The following is a 21207-nucleotide window of genomic DNA, read 5'->3' on the forward strand; positions in this document are numbered from 1 at the left end:
AATTTAGAAGGAAACACAGATAAACAGGACAACTTTGAAAAATGCAGACTGAATTTATTATAGAGCTTTAAAAAATAATAAGATGTCCATAATAGCAATTTGAAGCTTCATGTACGGTCTTCTTTACTGTCCTTCTGGGTAAAAGGAATTGTGCATCTTATTTACTCTTTATTAAGTTTAGAATTTTTTTTTAATTTTAAGAAATTCCATTTTCCTATGCCCAGGCAATTCATCTATCCTACTAGCCTAGGAAACCTGGTCAGAAACTAATTACTTAGATGTTTTTTCCCCTCCATATTCCTCATTTTGAAGGAAATTTACCATTTTCCATTCTCCATCATATATTCCAAAGAACAATCTCCACATGGAAAGTTTGATGGTTCTAGGACTCCGGATCTTCCCCAGTTTGCTTCCCTATCTATGTCTATATTTTCCAAACCATTCTCATATCCTCTGTCTCATTTGCTCCTTACAATAGCCCAGGGAGTTAGGGAATGCATACAAAACTATCTCCATTTGTCAGATAAGAAAACTGAGCCTTCAGGAAGTGAGTGACCTAGACAATGTCACAAAGCAAATGAATGATAAAGCATACTCTGCTGTACCCAAACAGGCTCTCCAGCCTTGGGCAGACAAGGATGTGGATGGGTAGAGCAAGGTAGTTCAGGCAATGAGGAGCAGACGAAGGCCACAGGTCGGGAAAGACTGAGTCTGAGATCTCAAAGCCAACACCCTAAAAAAACCAAAGGGCATTTTCCCCTTAATCTCATTGGAAGCTGGCACAATCCCAGAAGGAATGTTTGGCCTCCAGCAGGGACAGCCCCAAGTGCTGAGGAGCAGTGCCAGCCCTCCTGTGTTAGCCTGTCTCTACCTCTCTCTCTAAATGCCTGACTCAGCACCCTCCGTTCAGAGAGCTTCCCGTCCCACTTGGGTGACACCCGCCCGACAGCCTACAGAGACAGCCAAGTGGCCCAGACACTAATGAGGAGTCACTACTTGGTTTTCTACTCCTACTCCACTAATGATCGGAGTTCTAGATGAAGCTCTGGTTCTCCATCCCTAAGAAAACCAATTAAGTCTGGTCCATGCTGAGTGTTTGGGAAGGTACAGAAGATATGACTCCTGCACTCCCAGAAAGTTTATAGTCTAAGAACTGCCCCTTGGATTCTCCACCAGGATGTCCTTCCTGTAGACATCTCAAACCCAACCTGGCCAAAATGAAATTCGTCATCTTCCCCTTTAATTCTACCCTTCCCTCTTTTGTTGTTCTTCAGTCACTTCAGGGGGTTTCTAGACAAAGATACTGGAGCTGTCTGCCTTTTCCTTTACAGATGAGGCGACTGAGGCAAACAGAGACTTGCCCAGGGTCACAGGACAGCTAGTAGGTGAGGCCAGATTTGAACTCAGGAAGATGATAAGTCTTCTTGACTCCAGCCCGCTATCCATTGTGCTACTCAGCTGCCTGCCCTTCCCCCTAACTTTTCCTATTTCTGTGAAGACTACCATTGATGACAGATATTTGGATCTCTCTGCTGCTTCCCCCTTCTCTTGGGGGATCCTAAAGTCTGGCAGAAAGAGAAGGGGCAATAGAGAAGAGGAAGATGTCATCTCTGATGACATCTGTTTCCTCTCATCTCCCATATGCAATCAGTTGCCAAGTCTAATCATGGCATATCAACGCCACCCCCTACATCCTCCTCACACAACCACCAGCCTAGGTCAGATGCTCCTAGTCCCTTGCTTGGATTACTAAACTAATTTCCTATTAATTAGTCACTCTGATTCTTGAAATTGTCCTTCACACACCTGCCAATATAATCTTCCTTAAGCACGGGTCTCACCACATCAGGTATGTTCACCGTCGGTGGTTCATGTTCAGATCTGAGTTGGATTAGAAAGTCTTGGGGGCATCTGGGTAGCTCAGTGGATTGAGAGCCAGACCTAGAGATGGGAGGTCCTAGATTCAAATCTGGCCTCAGACACTTTCCAGCTGTGTGACCCTGGGCAAGTCACTTTAACCCCCATTGCCTAGCCCTTACCGTTCTTCTGCCTTGGAGCCAATACACAGTATTGTTTAATACTGTTTTAACACAGGCATTTTTTTAAAAGTCTTTAAGGTCATTTTCAACTGCAAGACTCTGTGATCGGTCACTCCTCTGCTTAAGAATCTTCCATGGCTCCCCTTTTGCTTTGAAGACTAAATATAAATTTGGCACATAGTATTTAGAGTCTTACACAACCTAATTCCAATCTACCTTTCCAATCTTATTCCACCTTCGTGCATTCCAAGTACCAGCCAAACTGGAGGACAGCCATTCCTCCTCATATTCAGCATTCCATCTCCACATCCCACATAGTCTGGAATGCATCCCTTTTCCATCCCTGACTCTTGAAGAATGCTCAGGTCCACTCTCAGCAATCTTGTATTTCTACTCACACTCTTGGCTTCTGCCCCCTCCTCCTCCCTCAGCCCCCCAGAATGTAAATTCCTTGAGGGTTGAGGCTGTCAATTTTGGTTTGGTTTGGTTACTTTTTGTCCTCAACTGACAAGCAAGAAGTGCCTTGCACACAAAGAGAACTTGAACAAATGTTTGTTGAACTGAGTTGCTTAATCTAGAGAATGAAACTAAATGAATACAATGCAGCCCCTGGGGGGGGGGGGGAAATGGATATACCCCTAGCCACTCTCACTAATTGAATACAGACCTACAAAGCTGCTCACTACAGCCTCCAGGCATTAGGACCAGGGTGACAGGCCTCCTCCATTTTATTGCTTATACCCTTCATGGCAATTCCTTCCTCTTCTCTCTTGCCCTCTCCCTTCCTGGACCCCCCAAGAGAAAAGGAAAACAGCAAAGGGATCCAAACACTGGCTAGTCCTACCAGAAGCTTTTCCTAGGGGCATAGAATCCCAGCAGACTGTTAAGAGTCCTTTGCCTCTCTAACAGTCCACTAGGATTCCAGCAAGTCACTGCCCATCCTCACTCTCCAGCAAAGCTGCCTCTCACCCTCGGACCCCCAGGCTTCTAGGACAGCATTCTTTCTAGCACTCTAAAGCTTGCTGGCTTTTTTGTTTTTGTGGTTGTTGTTGCTGCTGTTATTTTGATTGTTAGCTTTTAGAAGAGGGATTTTTAGGGCATCAAGGAACTCAAGTAGTCAGAGCAGCATGGGAGAGTTTAGCTAGAACCTCTCCGATTTCAGCAATTGACCTTGGCCATATTGAGAAAGGGCTACTGACAAGGTCCCTTTAGCAAGACTACAGAAGTTGAGTCTTGACACAGACTAAGGGAACAACCATTACCACTTCCCCCCCCAAAAAAAAATCTTCCCTTCCCCCCCTTCCCCCCAGATGGGCCAGAGATTCAACTGAGGCAGCATCACCAACTTAGCAATTTCAAAGGCTCAGAATGTTCAAGCCAGAAGGGGGGTGAGTTGGTCACTTTTACAAACACTCCTTGATGTCTAGGATTTCTCCTCCATCAAAGCAGAAAGAAGACAAATCGGCAAAGCGATGAGGGACAAAGGAAAAAATCTCACTGGGAGTTCAGAGAATTGGATGAAGGATTCCAAGGATGTCAGAAGCTCTGCCACTGGGTTGTTGGGTGGCCATATGTGGTCCCCTCAAGCTCTCCAAGTCTCAGATGTTCTCATTTGCCCTCCATGGGGACCAGCAAAAAATAAAAAATTGGGGCTGGGGGGAGGTATGCATGGGCTTTGAAAGGAGCAAACACCAAACAACTGGAAATTGTTATATGTACAAGGAGCATGGGGTGGCCAAAAGAAAACTAAGTTAGAACTCAGAAGATCTGGGCCCTAGTTCTGATTCTAGACTTGGTTAGCACATGACCTTGGCCAAATAATTTTGTCTCTCTAAGCATCAGTTTCCCCTTTTCTAAAATGAAGGATTTAGAATAGATGCCAAAGTACCTTACATGTATTATCTCCTGTGAACTTCACAACAACCCTGAGAGGTAAATAATATTATCATTATAATACATTATTAAATTGACTGAATATAATATCTAATTATTGAATAATATTGAATATTAATAAATAAAATCATCATTATCCCCATTTTACAGAAGAGGATACTAAGGATCCAAGAGATTAAAAAATCTTTTTTTTAACTCTACCTTCTGTCTTAATAACAAGGGCTTAGGCAAACAAGGTTAAGTGACTTGCCCAGGGTCATATACCGCTAGGAAGTAACTGAGGACACATTTGTACCCATGTCTTCCTGACTCCAGGTCTGGTACTCTATCCATTGTGCTACCTAGCTGCAACTCCAACCCCAAATTTCTAGTCTTTTTACATAGAAGGTTTGGGAAGGTTTAACAGAAGGTTCAGATTTAGAGTTAGAAGGGACCTTGGAAACTTTCTGGTTCAACCTCTTTGATTTGTAGCTGAGGAGACTGAGGCTTGGGAAGGTAAAGAGGCTTCGCCTAGGTAACACAAGTCATAAAGGCAGTATTTAAACCCGTCTTGTGACCTGGGGAATATGAGATCACTAAAGAAATTTTCACAAGGCTCTTTGCATTGTACCCCACTGCCCTCAGCAGATAGACTATCCATCCAAACATCTATAAATACCTCCTCTTAGGTTAATTCCTCTTCCCAGAAAGCAGCAGGCTCTAGGAAACCACAGGATATAGGGCAGAAATCACACACCCAAAATAAACTTACCCACTTTAAAAGGAGAAAGGTCAAGTTTCCAGATTATGAGTGGTGGGAATAAAGAAAATAATTTGGCTGGAGGGATTATTCTGGGATCATCTTATTCTCAGATAGCTAATGCAGTCATTCTGGTTCAGGGCAGCCAAAGGGACCCAGAGGTGCTTTGAGGTTAAACTAGGGGTCCAGACAGGAGTTTGTGGGTCAGGAGAAGGCAACCAAGAATTCAATTCAGGAATAAAATCAAGCATTCCCTTGGGGAACAGTTTCCCTGAAAAGAGACCGCTGGCCAAGAGCTACCCTATACGTGGGACAAGGAGTGGAGAAGCCTTGGAGAGTGGTCTGTCTTGTGTAAGGTTTGGACACCTGCCAAGCTGCATAAGGCACCCCAGCCAAGGCTGGGAACTTGTGCCAACTAGGCATGACAGGGTGGAGATGGGAGAAGGAAATCAGCCTAAATAAAAAGAAAAGCTGAGGTTTTCAGAAGATGCTTACTAAAGAAGGGGTTAGGGTAGCCACAGGGACTGGGGGAAAGTGTCTACTGGCAGCCAAGCACCCACTCTTCTGGAGGAATGCCAAGGAGGGAGGCTAAGACCTCAAGGCAGCAACCGACCCCATCCCAGTGCCGCCAGAAGAAGCCAAGAGATTTTATAGACAACAGAGAACAGAGAGCAGCCAGGTCAGCCACTGATCAGCAACCATGGACAGTAACAGCAATTGCAGGAAATTAAGCAGAGCATTCAGAGAATGTCAGAGCCAGAAGAGGCCTGAGAGATTATGAAATTCAACCCCATCATTGTACAGAAAAGGAAACTCAGGTCTGCAGAGGGGAAATGACTTGCTCAAATTGGTTATCTTGAAGCTTCTGCCTCTGTTGTCTGAGGTCTTGATCAAAAGACACTGGGGCTTTAAGGAACCAGAACAAGGGTGTATGAGCACATGGGCACAAGCATGCCTGCATTATAAAGGTGTATTGTGGGTGCACACAAAAACACAAGTGCAAGCATTATTGTGAGGACTCCGGTTTTGTGTATTGATCCATCATGGGAGGATGTCGATGGACACATGCATTCTGCACATATGTGTGCACATATACACAGACGCTTTGTATGTGCTTACAAACAAATGCACATTTGTATGTGGGTGCATGCATTGCATGGGTACACAAATGCATCGGAGTGTGCACGACTGCCTATGGGCACCTGTGTGTGCCTATGTGTGTACCAGTGTAGCTGCCTCCCACGTATGTGGACACATGGGCCAGTGCATCTGGATATACAGTTCCACGCACCAACTGTGGGGTATGCCCAGGCACTTTGGTATGTGCCTCTGGGAGGGGGCCAAGAATAGGAGGGAGCTGGTACATTTGTTGGACTTATTGACAAGGTCAAAGCTCTGACTGCCAATGGGAATAATAATATTTGGTTGTTGTGAGTATTAAGAATAGACCGGAGCCTCCGGAGAACATACGCCCAAAAGATAAACAAGTCCGTGGCTCTGGCAGAGGAGACAAAACAAATGCAGAGAAGGAGGAACATTCAAGGGAAGCCAGTGATTGCCACAGCAACCCTGTGTGATGGGGAGAGAGGGGGAGTTTGAGGCAGAGACAGGGGCAGGCGAGAGAAGGGAGAGGAGAGTCTCAGCCACAGAAGGGAACATTGGTCCTTGGCTAGTACTGGTTACATTAATGCTTTGGGAGGTCTGGCACATCATCGAGGCATTACTATCTCTGGCAAAGGGAGTCATATTTAATTGAGACATTAAAATATGGTAGTAAACATAAGGGGGGGAGGGGACTATCCTGCCTTGTTTTCTAATATATTGTTGAGATCTAACTAGCAGTTCTCTAAGTTTTCTCTCTTCTCTGCTTCTTCAGCCTCTTTCCAACTCCTTAAGACAGGTATTTGCCAATGTTCTGTCCCCATCCTCTTCTCTCTCTCCATTCTCTCCCTTGCCAATCTCATTCACTCACATGGCGTTGCTTAACACTTCTACCAAGATGTTTCACAAAACTGAAATGTAACTCAGGGATTCTTTCATCTGGGGCAAAACCAGTGAGGTTGGGGCAGCAGTAGGTTACTGGCAGCATTGGTACTGGGGCTAGTCTGACCATGGGTGCACTCAGGTCAGAAGAGATGGCCCATGTTGCAGAGAGACTGGCCCTTGCCCTTCAGGGACTGGAGAAGGAAGGAAGAATGCCTGAGGAGATGGGCACCAGGAGATGGGGGTACTGGTTCTGGAGGCATATAAGAAGCAGGATTTTACTGAGTGGATTGGACCAGTTTACTACTTTAAATCTTGAAGTAATGGGATTGTAGTGTCTAGACACCTGGGTGGAGAAAGCACTGCCTACTGGGTGTAACCTCCCAGAGCCAAAGCCCTCAGTCGCCCCACCCTAGTGGGACTCTGCTCCCAAATCTATCATCTTCAACCCTCAGCTCTCCTGACCTCCAAACCCACACATCCGACTACTTGTAGCCCGTCTTTACCTGAATGTCCTCAAACTCTCAAACTCAACATATCCCAAACAGCTTACTTCCTTTCTCCTAACCAACATCCTCTTTCCAACTTTACAGTTTTGGTCACCAACATTTGGACACCAACATTCACCAAGTTGATGTTATTTTTGTCTTTTCCCTTAGAAGAAAAGTCTCTTCCCATATATAATCAGTTGCCCATCCTTGTCCTTCCTCCACAGTCTCTCACATGCCCCTTCCTGGCCCATGGCCATCACCCTGGTAGAGACTCTCATTAGTCTATTTGGATTATTGTAACATCTTCTAATAGGTCTTCCTTCCTCCATTATTTCTCTCCTCCAATCCAGGATATGTGCCACCATGTTTCTCCTCTACTCAGAGCTCTTCAATGGATCCCTACTGTCTACTAAATAAAGTTCTAATTACTTGAGCTTGTTATCAAAGCCCTCTTTATCTGGCAAAATTCCACTCCATCCTTCCGCTCTTATCTCTCACAGGCTACTCGGTTTCATGGACCCCACATGTCAAACAACCTCAATGATGATTATCTCCTACACATATGAATTTAAGTGCCTTGGCCCAGGCTACTCCCCCAGGGTTCCTCTTTTTCCCTCAGCTCCCCTTCCTCCAGTGTTCTCACAGTACCTTAGATGCTCAATTCAAATGCCCTATAGAAAGACTTCCCTGATTTTCTCAACCAGTAATGAATTTCCTCCATTTCTCCAACCACATCTTTCCCAGATCACCTAACACTTTTCTTAGACTGCTCAGCTACATTTACCATAATTATGTATTATAATTATCCATGTCTGTGTCCTCTCTCCCTATGAAATCATAAGCTCCATCTTACCTAAACTTTGCTTCTTCCCTGGGGTATAACAGAGTGTTCTGAATACAGGAAGTGCTTAAGAAATGTTTGTTGAATTGAACTATTACCACCTCGCACTGGTCAGGATAACTCATGCAACCTCAGTGGGTCCCTGCAACCCAGTATTTCAAGACAAAGCTTCTCTCTGTTGGCATTCAAGGCCTTCCATAATCTGATTCCATCCCATCTATCCAATTTCATCTTTCATGGCTTCCCAACGCACTCCTTCTGTTACAAACAGGGCACCCAACTCATTGTTTCCTCATTATGCCAAGATCATACCTCCTGAGTCTTTGCTCCTCTTCTCACCTGAAATGACTAACCAAATTATATCCACCCTTCAAGGTCTAGTTCAAATTCTACTTCTCCAGTGAGTCCCCTCAGGCTCACACTGATCTCTCCTTCCTCCTGTGAAACAGGATAGAGTTTGGGTCCTGTGTTCTCTGTTCCAGGTGGGTGAATCTTGTCACCCCCAACATAGATGGTGGCTCCCAAAGAATAGATAGACTTCATGTCTTTTTATTTTCCTCCACTGAGGCTCAACACAATACTAGGCACATGGGAGAGAATCAATAAATCAAGCAAATTTCCCAGATTGCCCTCTGGTTTCCCAGTACTTCTCCAGAAGATGGTCAGTTCATCTGGACATCTGCAACATAACCAAGAGGGGCCCATCCCCCAAACCTTGGGAGATTGCTGACAAGACTGGCTAATGGCCAGATGGTTCTGATGTGTTAAACCCAGATTAATCAGAGCAGCAGCAGAAAGCTGCTTGGTATTAATAATGATAGGCTCTAGGAGGCTAAAGTCTCCCTATCCTGGTCCCTCAAGTTGGAGAGCCCCAGGCACATTCCTTCACCTTGACCTTGATGCCAGTTTTCACTCCTTGGAGAAAACAAGGCACTACAGTCCCCCATAAACACAAAACATAATTCAAAAGCAAGAGAACTAGGGGAGAGTATATGACCTTGGAAAGAGCATTCCAACAGAGCAAAAGACAATCCTTGTTGTTGTTTTGTCAGGTGTGACTCCATCTGGGGTTTTCTTGCCAAGATACTAGCTTGGTTTGCCATTTCATTCTCCAATTCATTTTACAGATGAGCAAACTGAGGCAAACCACATTAAGTGACTTGCCCAGGGTCACACTGCTAGTAAATGTCTGAGGCCAGAATTGAACTCAGGTCCTCATGATTACAGAGCCAGTGCTCTATACATCCACTGTGCTTCCTAGCTGTTCCCTTATTCTATAGCTACTCCTGAGGTAAGGAAGCGACTCTGGAGGAGTGGGTACAGGTCAGAGACAGGAAGAACCCTCAAGGCTCCCAGCTTCTACTCATTTCAAGACCACTTCAGGCATCAAGTTTCTTAGGAGAATTATGTTGGGTTTAAATGTGTTAAAAAAAAAACAATTACTTTGTGCCCAGATCTTTTGTTCATTCATTCATTTACTCACTCATCCATCAGTCATTTATTTAGTAAGCACTTCCTGTGGGTAGACACTGTCCTAGGAACTGAGAAAGATAGCCCATCCCTGCTCTCATAGAGAGGTCATGGTATTGGGAGGGGTTGAGTGAGGGAGCCGGGGGTGGAACATATGTGGAAGGATGCAATACAATGCCATAATTATGCAATGGTCAAAGTGCAGAATAGACTATAACAAGGGCATCAGAGAAATAAAGGTCCCCAAGACAGATGTATGGGCTGCCCAACAGCCTGCATGCAGAGGGGCTTCTCAGCAGAAGGCCAATCAGTAGGTGGTCTTTTCTTTCTCTTTAATTTTTTTTTTTGACCACAGGAACCCAGGAAACCACTAAAAATAGAAAATGATTCTCATTCCTATGCAGCCCCTTTTTACTTCCCAAGTGACCCAAAGAGGTGGAATGATGCAAAAAGTGGCAGAGCCCAAGAATCACACCAGTTGTGAACTAAGAAAACAGAGGTTAGAGTGCTAGATAGGTCCAAAAGGCCTGGGTTCAAATCCTGTCTCTGACACTTAGCTGGGAAAGTATTTAACCACTTTGGGCCTCTTATTTCTTAAATGGGTATCATTATAGCACCCACCTCACAAGTCAACTAAGATAATGCATGCAAGATCCTTGGCAAAATTTTAAGAGGGATCAATGTCAGATATCATTAGTACTAACATATCATCATTAGACCTAGCTACAAACATTAACCAAAATGTTAGCACTCTAAACCTGTGATCTCTGTCCAACCACTGAGTGGACATACTACTAGGAGAAATGAACCACTTCCACAATGTTGACACTTTTGTTGGAAATTAAGCCAGAAAGCGTATAGCAGCATTATCACCACCATCCCTCCAAAAAGCAAAAGGTGATCGAGGTGTCAACAAATGCCTTAAGGTTGCTTATTTTAATATACCTTAAAAAGCTTTATGAAAATGATCAGTTTTATTGATGAGGCATAGAGAAGTTAAGCGACTTCCCTGGGGTCACCCAGAGAGTCAGAGTTTGAGGGAGGATTCCTAACTCCAAGTCCAGGGTAGCAGCCACTCTTCCATGGTGCCTTAACAAATTCTTATTGAATTGAAATGAGCCAGGCCCTAGAGATGGACAATAAACTACACCTTGAATTGACTAGAAAGAGATAAAGCTGTATCTCATTTGGGAAAGCAGAGCTTTCAATGATATGAAGCTGCTCTCGGACACAAAAGCTCATCTTCTTCAATAGCAATATTCTCCCAGTGATGCCACATGATATCACCATAAGTTTGAAAGAATCAAAATTGCAGGCGACCCCAAGGATGAGAGTAAGCAGACTGTAGCGCATGTACCAACCATGACTTGTACTCCAAAAGGGAAGCCAAAGGCACAGCCAAGGACAAAAAAAAAAGAGGACATGGAGCAAAAGCAAGAGCTAACAGATGGACAGCTCAAATCGGGAACTGGGATCCATGAAATCGTATAAGAACCAAAGGAAAGCCTCCAATCCATTGCGGTCCTGCCTGATCCAACAAGAAGTTATTAAGCTCCTGCTTAATAAATTTTATTTTAATTAGGCACAGAGCTCCCAATGGAGCTCCAGCATTCTGGTCAAATCCACTGCAAAGGGTTCAGGGAAATAATGGATTAAAAAAATCACACTGCGGGGCAGCTAGATGGCTCAGTGGCTAGAGAGCCAGACCTGTAGTCAAGGGGTCCTGAGTTTAAATCTGACCTCAGATACTTCCTAGCTGTGTGACCCTGGGCAAGTCAGTGTATTCTATTTGCCTAGCCCCTTATCCTTCTTTCTTAGAGTGATTACTAAGACAGAAAGTCAGGATTTTCTAAAAAAAGTCATCAGATGGGAGAATAGATAGTCATTTTCTCTTATTTCTTCTTGGGAGAGATTGGGAAGGAAGGGGAGAGCAATACCAGGCACGCTTACTCCAGGAAAATGTTGGGGTTCTTTCATGTGAGTTGGGAGGAGACAGAGATGTACATGGAAAAAATGCAAGTTATGTGTCTTCCTTTTCAAAACTGATTTGCATAAAGCAAAGGACACTGTAAAGTAGATGGGTGTGGGGGAGATTGGAACTATAGGACCCGGGAGACTCCATGGTTGGCCCTTCAGGAGCCTGCCCCCCCTACATGCCTGGAACATGGATTCTAGGGCTTCAGCTGTAGTGGCAGGTACCTGTTCCCTATTGGGAAGCCAAGACCATATTAAAGTTCCACATGCAAAATACTCTTTGAGGAAATTTCTAAAAGGGGAAATGTCACCATGGGTAACTTCAGAGAAGGCAAGAGGAAGCGTAGAGTCTTCCTCTTGTGACACAACGCTGACCAGCCAGGCTTTTAGGAGGGAGGTAGAGAGAATGACAAGGGAGGGTGGGCAGGATCCAAGGCAATCTCAGGGGGTACCCGAAAGTCAGCTCAGGGAGATCAGGGTCATGGCTGGAAAGGTAGAAGAAGGCTGAGGGCTGAGGGTTGAGGGCAGAGAACATCTCTAAGGTCTGGTGTGGCAGAAATGAATGACAGGATTAGTCAAAGACTGAGGTCTACAAGGGTAGCTATCTGCCCCCGCTAAAGAGAAAGGTTGTCCTTCCTGCCTTGAGTATGGGTTGAAATATTTCCCCTTTTTTTTTTTTTTGAGGTGAAGAAAAGAACCCTGTATATAGCAACATGCTTCCTCTTCTTTAGAGGGGAAGGAAGAAGGGTTAAGGGACAGAAGCCCTGTGATACAGCAAATAAGAGTATCAGCTTTGGAATTAGGAGGCCTAGGTTAAAATATTGCTTCTATTAGTTATGTGACCATGGACAAGTCAATTTAACCTTTCTGAACCTCTGTTTCCCCCTCTTCAAAAATGAGGAGGATGGGGGCAGCTGGGTAGCTCAGTGGATTGAGAGCTAGGCCTAGAGATGGGAGGTCCTAGGTTCAAATCTGGCCTCAGCCACTTCCCAGCTGTGTGACCCTGGGCAAGTCACTTGACCCCCATTGCCTAGCCCTTACCACTCTTCTGCCTTGGAACCAATACACAGTATTGACTCCAAGACAGAAGGTAAGGGTTTATATAAAAAAAAAAATGAGGAGGATGAAAAAAATAGGGAGCAGCTAGATGGCACAGTAGGTAGAGCACCAGGTTTGGAGTCAGGAAAACCTGAATTCATGTCTGCCCTCAGACACTTCCTAGCTATATGACCCTGAATAAGTCACTTTACTTCAATTACTTTGCCTTTACCATGCTTCTACCTATTCGTTCTAAGGCAGAAAACAAGGGCTGAAAAATAAACACATACATAAATAAGAAATCTTCCTTGATTACTTTGCTGATTTGTGTACCTCCTTTTCCATTTCCCTCAGCATCTTGATCTCACACTATCCCATACTGTTCCCTAATCCTTTTATAGATGAGAAAACAGAGGGCAAGTTACTTAAATAGGATCACCCATTGGATGAAAGATTTAAACACAAATCTTCCCTAATTCAAGTCCAGCATTCTAATTACTATAGCACCCAGCAAACCAAGAGGTTCTTAGAGGCATGGATATAGCTGGAGAACGCTGAATTTGGAGTTGGAAGTCCCAGGTTCTAATCCTGACTCTGCTCCTCACTCTCTGAGTGACTTCTCTAAGCCTCATTTCCCTCAACGGAAAAATGAGAGTTGTTGGACTAGATGGTTTCTGAGGTCCTTTCCAGCTCTAAATGGATGCCTGAACTCCTTCACAAAAGTAAACAGGCTGTCTGAGAAGGGAGTGGAGGGCTTGAAGTCAAAGTGGGATGATGATTTAGAAAGTCAATCATAAGAGGCAATCCTTGTCCAAACGTGAATTCTACTAGGTGGCCTCAAAGATCTTTCCAACCGTATTATATTGTGATTCTTCCCCCCCCCCCCCCCCCCAGGGAATAATATAGCAATATTTTCCATTTAGTAGTGCTTGATAATTTGTAAAATGCTTCACAGACACGAATTATCTATTTTAATCTTCAAACTCAGATACTGCAGGAATGGCTAATCCCGTTTTACATTTGAAGAATTTGAAGGAAGATTATCTTTGGGCAGGCAGCAGGTAAATGAGAGACCTTGAGCTGGCAGGCTTGGATTTGTTCCTTGGGGGAAAGAAGGATAAGAGGCAGAGTGATACAATGGAAGGCATACTCAACTTAGAGCGAGAGAACCTGGGTTCAAATGTTGAATCGACTTTGAACCCCTTGTAGGAAAAGTATTTTGTTTCTCCTCCATTTGAGTCTCAGTATCTTCAACTGAAAAATGGGGGGAAATGCTTGCAATCTCTACCTCAAAATGTTTTTTTTTTAAAGGAAAGGCATTACGTGAGAGGAATGTGAGCTGCTTTATTTCTGGCTGAGAGCTAAATGGATACTCCCAAAGAATCCTGGGGAATATTCTACGAAGTCCTCAGGTAGGGGGGACTTCCTACCTCACCTTCCCCATGATGTCACACAAGATGACACTAAATACTGAAAATTCCCCTCCTTCCCACCAACCACCAGCACCACCACCCCTCGCTTGGCAGCTTGGGAGCATGTCAGGCTGCTTCCCCAGAGGGAAAAAGTCCTACCACATAGGGACAGAGCTCACTCCCAGAAGAGATGAGCGAATAAATACCCTGGAGACTAGAGGATTTCCACTGGAAATGCTAATGCTTGGGGAGGCCCAACAGTGACTTCAGCCTGAGGAAGGTAACAACTTCCCTCCTCCACCCCCACCTCACCCACTGGGAATAAGGCATCATCCTTCCCCCAGCTGTGGTGGCCAAAATCGGAAATAAATTCACACTTGTTAATTGGCTTGGCCTCCAGAGAGAAGCTGGGCCAAGGAAAGGGGCCAAGAGACCAGCTGGATGGACAGACCCAGGGACTTCCAGCCACATGCTAGCCTGGAAGGGAAGTGACTTTCCTGGGCTTTTGTGCCCCCAAGACCAAGCATTCCCATCTTTTCCTACTCCCAAAGAGGGATTCAGGCAAGAGAGGAGAGGAATCTCATAGACCATTAAAGTAGGAAAGTCCTTTAGAAAGCATCTAGGCTAACTCCCTCTTTTTACACATAAAGAAACTGAGGTTCAAAGAGGGAAATTCACTTACCCAAGACCACATTCCTTTTAAGTGGCAGAGCCAACACTCGACCTTGAGGCTTCTAGTTCTAAGAGCTGGCTGCAATCAATAGGAACAATCAGAACCTTGCTTGTACTATCTCTGTTCCAGCTCCTGGCCCTACCTTAGCAGAGGAAGCTTTAGAGTCTTCTGGGACCCTGAAAGGGCAATTAGGTGGCACAGTGGATAGAGGGAGTCAAGAAGACCTGAGTTCAAATCTGGCCTCATTTACTTCCTACTTTACTATCCCTGGACAAGTCACTTTACCTTGTTTGCCTCAGTTTCCTCATCTGAAAAACAAGCTAGAGAAAGAAATGGCAGACCACACCAATATCTTTGCCAAGAAAACCCCAAATCTGAAACACAATAACAAAGGCTCCTAAAATCACACCTCACAGGACTCTTCCTAAACCTCCTTTGGAAGGGCCAGTCCAGCCCCGAGTCTTGGTTCAGTTCTTCCGTTAGTGACAAACCTCACATTTGCACAACCTATTTTCTTCTTCCAATATACTTCCCCATTCATTATCTCATAGGATCCTCATAACAACCCTGGGAGGTGAGCAAGACAAGCATTATTCTCCCCATTCTATAGATGGAGAAATCAAGGCCTAGAGAAGAAAAATGATTTGCTTAAATTTCCAGATTCAAGAAGTTGTTGGGAGGGAGGAGTGGTCTGAACATGAAAAAAAAGGGGGGGATTTATTTTGTATTTGGAAGTTTAGGATACAATACTTGAGGGATATTTGCGGAACAAAGTCAAGAAAGTTCACTAAGCACCCTGCAAAAAAGGGCATAGCTTGACCATGTCCAGATACCAGTGGAAATTACTCAACATCTTAGCCAGAAAAAGGAAGCTTGAGTCAGAGCACCTTGTTTCAAATCCTGGATCTGCTGCCTACCTTCTGCCCCTCCCCGTGTGACCTGGGGCAAATCATATTCTCTGTGGATCTCAATTGCTTCTTCTGTTTAAAAAAAAAAAGGCTAAAATATACAATTCTGTTTCGTTCTGGTCCCCTTTTTGTCCTCACTGTGAAGGGCAGTGTTCCTGATACACCTTCCTGCTCTGGGCTCTCCTCAGGCCTCTGGGGTACACATACCTAGGGAGAAAAATCCCCTCTTCCCAGTACTTAAAACTCCTAAAGTATAATCCTGTCTCAGGCCATTGCTTCCACAGGGGCCTCTTCTACAAACTGCTACCTCTCTTAATTCTTATTTCAATTGGGGATGAACCAGAGAGAGTGCGAGGGAAAGAGACAGTAAGAATGAAGGAGCCAAAGTTTCAGGATAGAGGAAGGCAGGACCAGAAGCCAGGGAATGAGGAATTGGATGGCCATACTCCTTCTGATGACAAAAAGGGGACTTTAGGCCCTTGGGCTTCTCCACTGCACTCCCTGTGGTCATCCTGTTCACTGCCAACTCCTGCCCTGGGAACCATATGCCCCATAGGTCTCCTGAAGGCAGCTGTCAACCGGCCCAGCCTGGAGGATGGGGCGATGGCAGGGTCTGGAGGATGGGGACTCCTCCCTGACTCCTGGCAACCAAACCCTGGAAATTGGTCTGGGAACAGATGGTACCCTGCCTGGGGTTAAAGGAGGAGGGCCTCAGAGAATCTCTCAATCGTCAGTCGTCACTTTATCTTCATGAGAAAGCTTTAGTGCATGAAGATGGGGCCACCAGGCCACCAACCATGGGAGAACCAATGTCAGTCAGCCTCTCAGGGCAGAGGAGGAGGTGGGGATGGGGAGCAAGCCTAGGAGCTTGCACAACTGTCTGAGAGGATTTCCTCTGACTATCTAACCTGCATTCCAAAAGTGCTTTCAATATCCCTAGCCCCTAGGAGTGAGGAGAGCTAAGTGCCAGGAACAGGCAAGGATAAGGGCAGGACCGCCAAGCCAAGTCCCACTAAGTGCCGGGAATATGAAGGGAAGCTAAGTGTAGATAGGTTGGGAGTGTCAGGTCTGGGGTGTGGAGGGCAGATGGCAGGGAATCAGTGCTTCAAATAGGAAAGGCTGACTAGAACCCACGGAGGAGCCTAAGTGCCCCCAACTAAACGAAGAGCCTGGGGAGAGGAAGACTAATGCTAATGGCAGAGGGGAGATTAAGTGCAGGACCCGAAGGCTTTCAGAATGCACAGATATGGCCCCACAACATGACTGTTTTCTCACTCAGTGCCAGTCCTGACACTTTAGAACTCTGATCTGTGAGGAGGCAGGGAGAGGAATGGGCTCAGAGCAGAGTTTGATCTGAGTCCTCTCCACCACCATGATCGCCTCCAGCTCAAGGAGCAAGGATAGAGAGAAACATGAGCTTAGAAATTCAAAGCACCAGACTTCGACTTCTGGCAGAGTCCAGGGCAGGACCAGAGAGCTGGAAAGCTCCCCACCAACATTGCAGTTCAGCCTGACCTCTTTGCAGCAAAGGGGCTGTGTCATCCGATACCCTCAGCTGAGGATGCAGGGGCTCCATGCCCCCCCACACACACACACACACCTGGGGTTTCCTGAGGAAGTCTTAATCCCTGGTGAGAAGTTTGAGGTCATAGCTGTCTTTCCTCCCCAGCACTATCTGCTCACCCACCCCACCTCCTGCTTCTCAGCCTTTCATTGAGTTCAATACAATCTCCAGACCCCACCTAGCCCTCACCCCCAACCGCTTCCCAGCTGCAGACCAGACTCTAAGAATCACAAACTCAAAGGTTTAGAACTGGAAGGGGCTTTTGAGTTCACTTAGTCTAATGCTCTCATTTTATTTTACTTTACTTTTAAACTCTTATCTTCTGTCTTAGAATGGATATTGGTAAGGGCTAAGTAATTTAGGTTAAGTGGCTTGGCTGGGCCACATAGCTAGGAAGAGTCTGAGGTCACATTTGAACCCAGAACCTCCATCTCCAGGCCAGACTTTATGCACTGAACCACCTAGCTACCCCTCCTTTATTTTACTGATGAGGAAACTGAAGCACTGAGAGAGGGAGGATTTGCTGGGGGTTACAGGGACATTAAGTGGCAGCCCTGGAAATGGAAACCAGATGCACTGACTCAAGTACCACTGTACCTCCCTACCTCCCTCCTTCCCCCTTCCTCATAATGGTAAGGAAGATAACTTCAGATACAAAGCAGGCACCCCATCCGCTCCCTGATACTAGGATTTGTGTGCTTTATTGTAAGCCCAATGTCTTGTACAATGCCTACACATAAAAAGCATTTAATAAATATTGGTTGAATGAATGAAGAGTAAGCTTGCTCTGCCCTAGAAACTAGACTGGTATTTCCTCTAGGTTCATTCAGTTCTTCTCCAGGCTCCCCTCATCCCAGTCAGGTCCAGTATTAATGTGCTGTGTGACCTTGAGCAAGTCAAATTCCTTCCCAATGCCGCAGTTTGGGGATTTTTTTTTCCCCTTAACTACCTCGGGCTAAGAATACCTGCCCCAGATATTGCCTGCCTATCAGCTGGGATTCCGCATTCCTCTGCAAATCCGGCCAACATCAAAGAGCTCCAACAGAAATCTTGCCCCGGGCTGCACCACAGTCCACTGCAGGGATGAAAGATTTCTGGGCCAGACCCCGACCCAGGTAGGGGGAGGCATTTGTGCATTGCAGGGGAAAGAGAAGAAAAGCCATTTGGGAGTGAACTCCACACCCCTCCCATCTCAAAACCACAAACCCCGGACTCCACCTCTCAGTCAGTGTCCCCTTTGTAGGAAGGACAAAACTCCGGCAAGACTCAGAAATCCAGCAGGGGCCCCCAAGTTCACAAGGGAGAGATTTCCTAGGTCTAAAGCGCTCCACTACTCCTCCTTCTCCAGTGCCGACCCCCCCCAAAAAAAACCCACCCTGTTCTTTCAAATGTCAGAACCTTATGTTGCCATCTTCCCTTAACCGCACAGTTCCTGGGCACTGCTACACCAGGAGGGAAAAAAAAAAGAAGCCTGGCATCCCAGGATCCTATTTGCCACCTGCCAGGAGCCATGTCCTCCCCTAGGCCAGTCTCCAATTGGCCCCCTACCCCGGGAAAAACTGCTGGAGGGAGACTCAACCATCCAGAGATGGTTAGAGACTCAGCGAGAGAGCCTGAGCCATCAAAAGCCCTCTGCCCCCTTGCCAAGTGAGAGGTTCACCCCAGGGAGGGGGCCAATGGCCGCTGTCCCGCCCACCCTTGCTGGGTTGGGACTGCACCCCGAGAAGCAGCTCGCAGGTCGGGGTGCAGCTGGAGGGCAAAGTGGTGCCTGGCTCCCTCCCCTCGGCCAGCCACACACGCTCCCGGGAGCCCGGGGCCGGGCACCCCCGCTCACGTGGCGGGGCGAGGGGGCGAGAAGGGTCTTTGTTCCCGCAACAAGAGAAGGAACACCAGCAGGCAGGCGGGGTCTGCACTAGGCGCAGCCGAGAACGGCGCGTGCCACGCTCTCTGCAGCCCAGAATAAGAGCTTGGAGCTGCCGGCCCCCGGGCCCGGCTTGACCCGCTGCTAAGCTAGCAGCAGCAGGAGGCAGGCTCGCAGGCGCCCCGGCACCCCACTCCCCTCCACCTCGCTGTAGCCAGGGGCGGCGGGGCTGGGGAAGGGGGGCGGGGAGGGGCGCCTGCAGGCTGGGGAGAAAGTGGCTCGGGAAAGGTCTCCCGGTGCTTGTGGCAGGAGTATGAGCCCAAGTTGGGGCGCTTCAATATCCTCTCCCTCCCGTCTTTCCTCCCCCCATCCCTCCCGCCCCCAAGCGCTGCAGATTTGGGCTGCTGCGGGCAAGTCTCTCTTCGTGGAGCCGGAGCTCCAGGCTCGGGCAGCCAGGGATCGCCGCCGCCGCCGCCGCATTAACGCGGCTCCGGCACACGCACACGCACACACACAAGAACACGCTGACAGACCGACAGCCAGGCTCTCACTGTGACACACGTACACACCGACAAACCGCACACCGGAACCGCACGCCGGCATGCTCACTCCCATATGGCCACACATCCCGACAGACTTACACACTCACATCCAGCCCTCTAGAGCCACACTGCCACACAGCCACCGCAGACCCTCACACAGCCATACACTTACTTACACGCCCAGGGGCACCCAGACCTAGGCGCTGACACACATGGATGCACTCGGACACACACTCATCCAGGCGCAGTCGTGCTTGCCAGGCGCTGCTGCTGCTGCTGCTGCTGCTGCTGCTGCTACCCCACGCGCGCGTGCACTCACATACACTCGCGGACATACACCGACCCTGGCTACCACGCTGCCCCTTTCTGCCCAGCAGCAAGCGGCCGCCCGAGTTGGCCCCCGGCGCTCGCCTGCTGCTCTCCCCGCGCACCTACCTTTCCAGGCTGCGGTGATGCGGGGGCTAGTCTTGGGGTGGCTGCCGGAGGCTGCTGCGGGGACGGCGGCAGCGGCGGCCACGGCTGGAGTAGCGGCTCGGAGAAGCAGCAGCAGCAGCGAGAGCTGGAGAGGGAGGTCCTGGAGGCGGCCGGCCCTAGGGGCGCGCAGCGCGGCGAGCCGCGGCCAAGGAGCAGGGCGCCGAGTCGGGCACTGCTGCGGCGGTGTCATGGCCCGGGTGGGCTGAGGCTGCGGGGCCGGGAGCCTGGAGAGCTAGCGCCACCCGAACAAACGAGTGACTGGAGGCAGCTCTCTGCGAGCAAAGCCACACCACCCCCGCCCCCCCCCCCAGCCTGGGGGCGGAGTTAGGGACGGGCTAGCTCCATCCCGAGGTACGCCTTCTCCCCCGGGCTGCCCGCTGCCCCGGGCAGGGAGGGGGAGAGCCTGCCAGGCCGCAGGGTCCGCCCCCCACCCCCCACCCCAGGTAACCCGGGCTGCGGGAGGGGCGCCGGGACGCCTAGGTCCCGTGCGCACCCCAAAGCTCCGCCTCTCTCCCCGCAGCCGTAATAGGGAAAATTAATCATACACGCGCGCCCTCGCCCTTAAAGTCCAGGAGATGCCCAAATGCCGGGACTAAGTGATGAATGAATCACCCCAGGGAAACCGCCTGGCTGAGAAACCACCTTTCCCGAGGTTCTTCCAGCCAACACACCTCGGGCTGAGGAGCTGTGACTTGGAGACTCCGGAGCAATGGAGACCTCACTGGACTTGGATCCGGATTTGAATCCGGAATCATCTCTAATCATCCAGCAACAATGCTGACTGGAATGTCTCCGTTACAGAGTTGCTAAGAGATAATATATGTAAAGTGATTTTCAAACTTTAAAGCTCCATCTAAAGACAGCTGTTACCACACCAGCGAGGTGGCAGCAATGGAGAGAGCCAGGAAAATGCCAGTTCGAATCTTGCCTCAGATACTTAACTAGCTGTCTGATGCTGGGCAAGTTGCTGAATTTGTTTCCTCCTCTGTAAAATAAGGACAACAATAAGAGTTTCTATCTCCCAGGATTGTTGTGAGGATAAAACAAAATACTTGTAAAGGCTTTGCACACCTTGCTTTATATATAACTATTATTATCAACAAATCTAAGATTTCAGGACTCCCTTTACAACACACACACTCAGCAGTCTTGCCTTCCCCCTACTCAAGCTTACATTCGTGAAATGGTGACTGAATTGTATGTCAGTCCAATTGTGTCAACCCAAGGCCAATTTAGGACTCTTGAAGGGCCGGAGCAAAGATCAAATGTAGAGAGTCACGTCTGCGGCCTTAGAGAATTCCCCAG

The 21207-nt window shown here is 47.6% G+C and overlaps 1 protein-coding gene across 1 annotated transcript in view; it reads right to left on the bottom strand.

The window, feature by feature from the left end:
• Window positions 1-20415, bottom strand: part of SEMA7A (semaphorin 7A (John Milton Hagen blood group)) — a 67136-nt gene extending 46721 nt beyond the window's left edge. The window contains exon 1 of the mRNA XM_056798766.1: window positions 19864-20415. Coding sequence (XP_056654744.1) covers window positions 19864-20092 — 229 coding nt within the window. The 5' untranslated portion in view covers window positions 20093-20415. The remainder of the gene's footprint in view (window positions 1-19863) is intronic.
• Between the last annotated feature and the right edge of the window lie 792 nt (window positions 20416-21207).

This window comes from Monodelphis domestica, chromosome 1, assembly GCF_027887165.1.
Source record: "Monodelphis domestica isolate mMonDom1 chromosome 1, mMonDom1.pri, whole genome shotgun sequence".
Lineage (NCBI taxonomy): Eukaryota > Metazoa > Chordata > Mammalia > Didelphimorphia > Didelphidae > Monodelphis > Monodelphis domestica.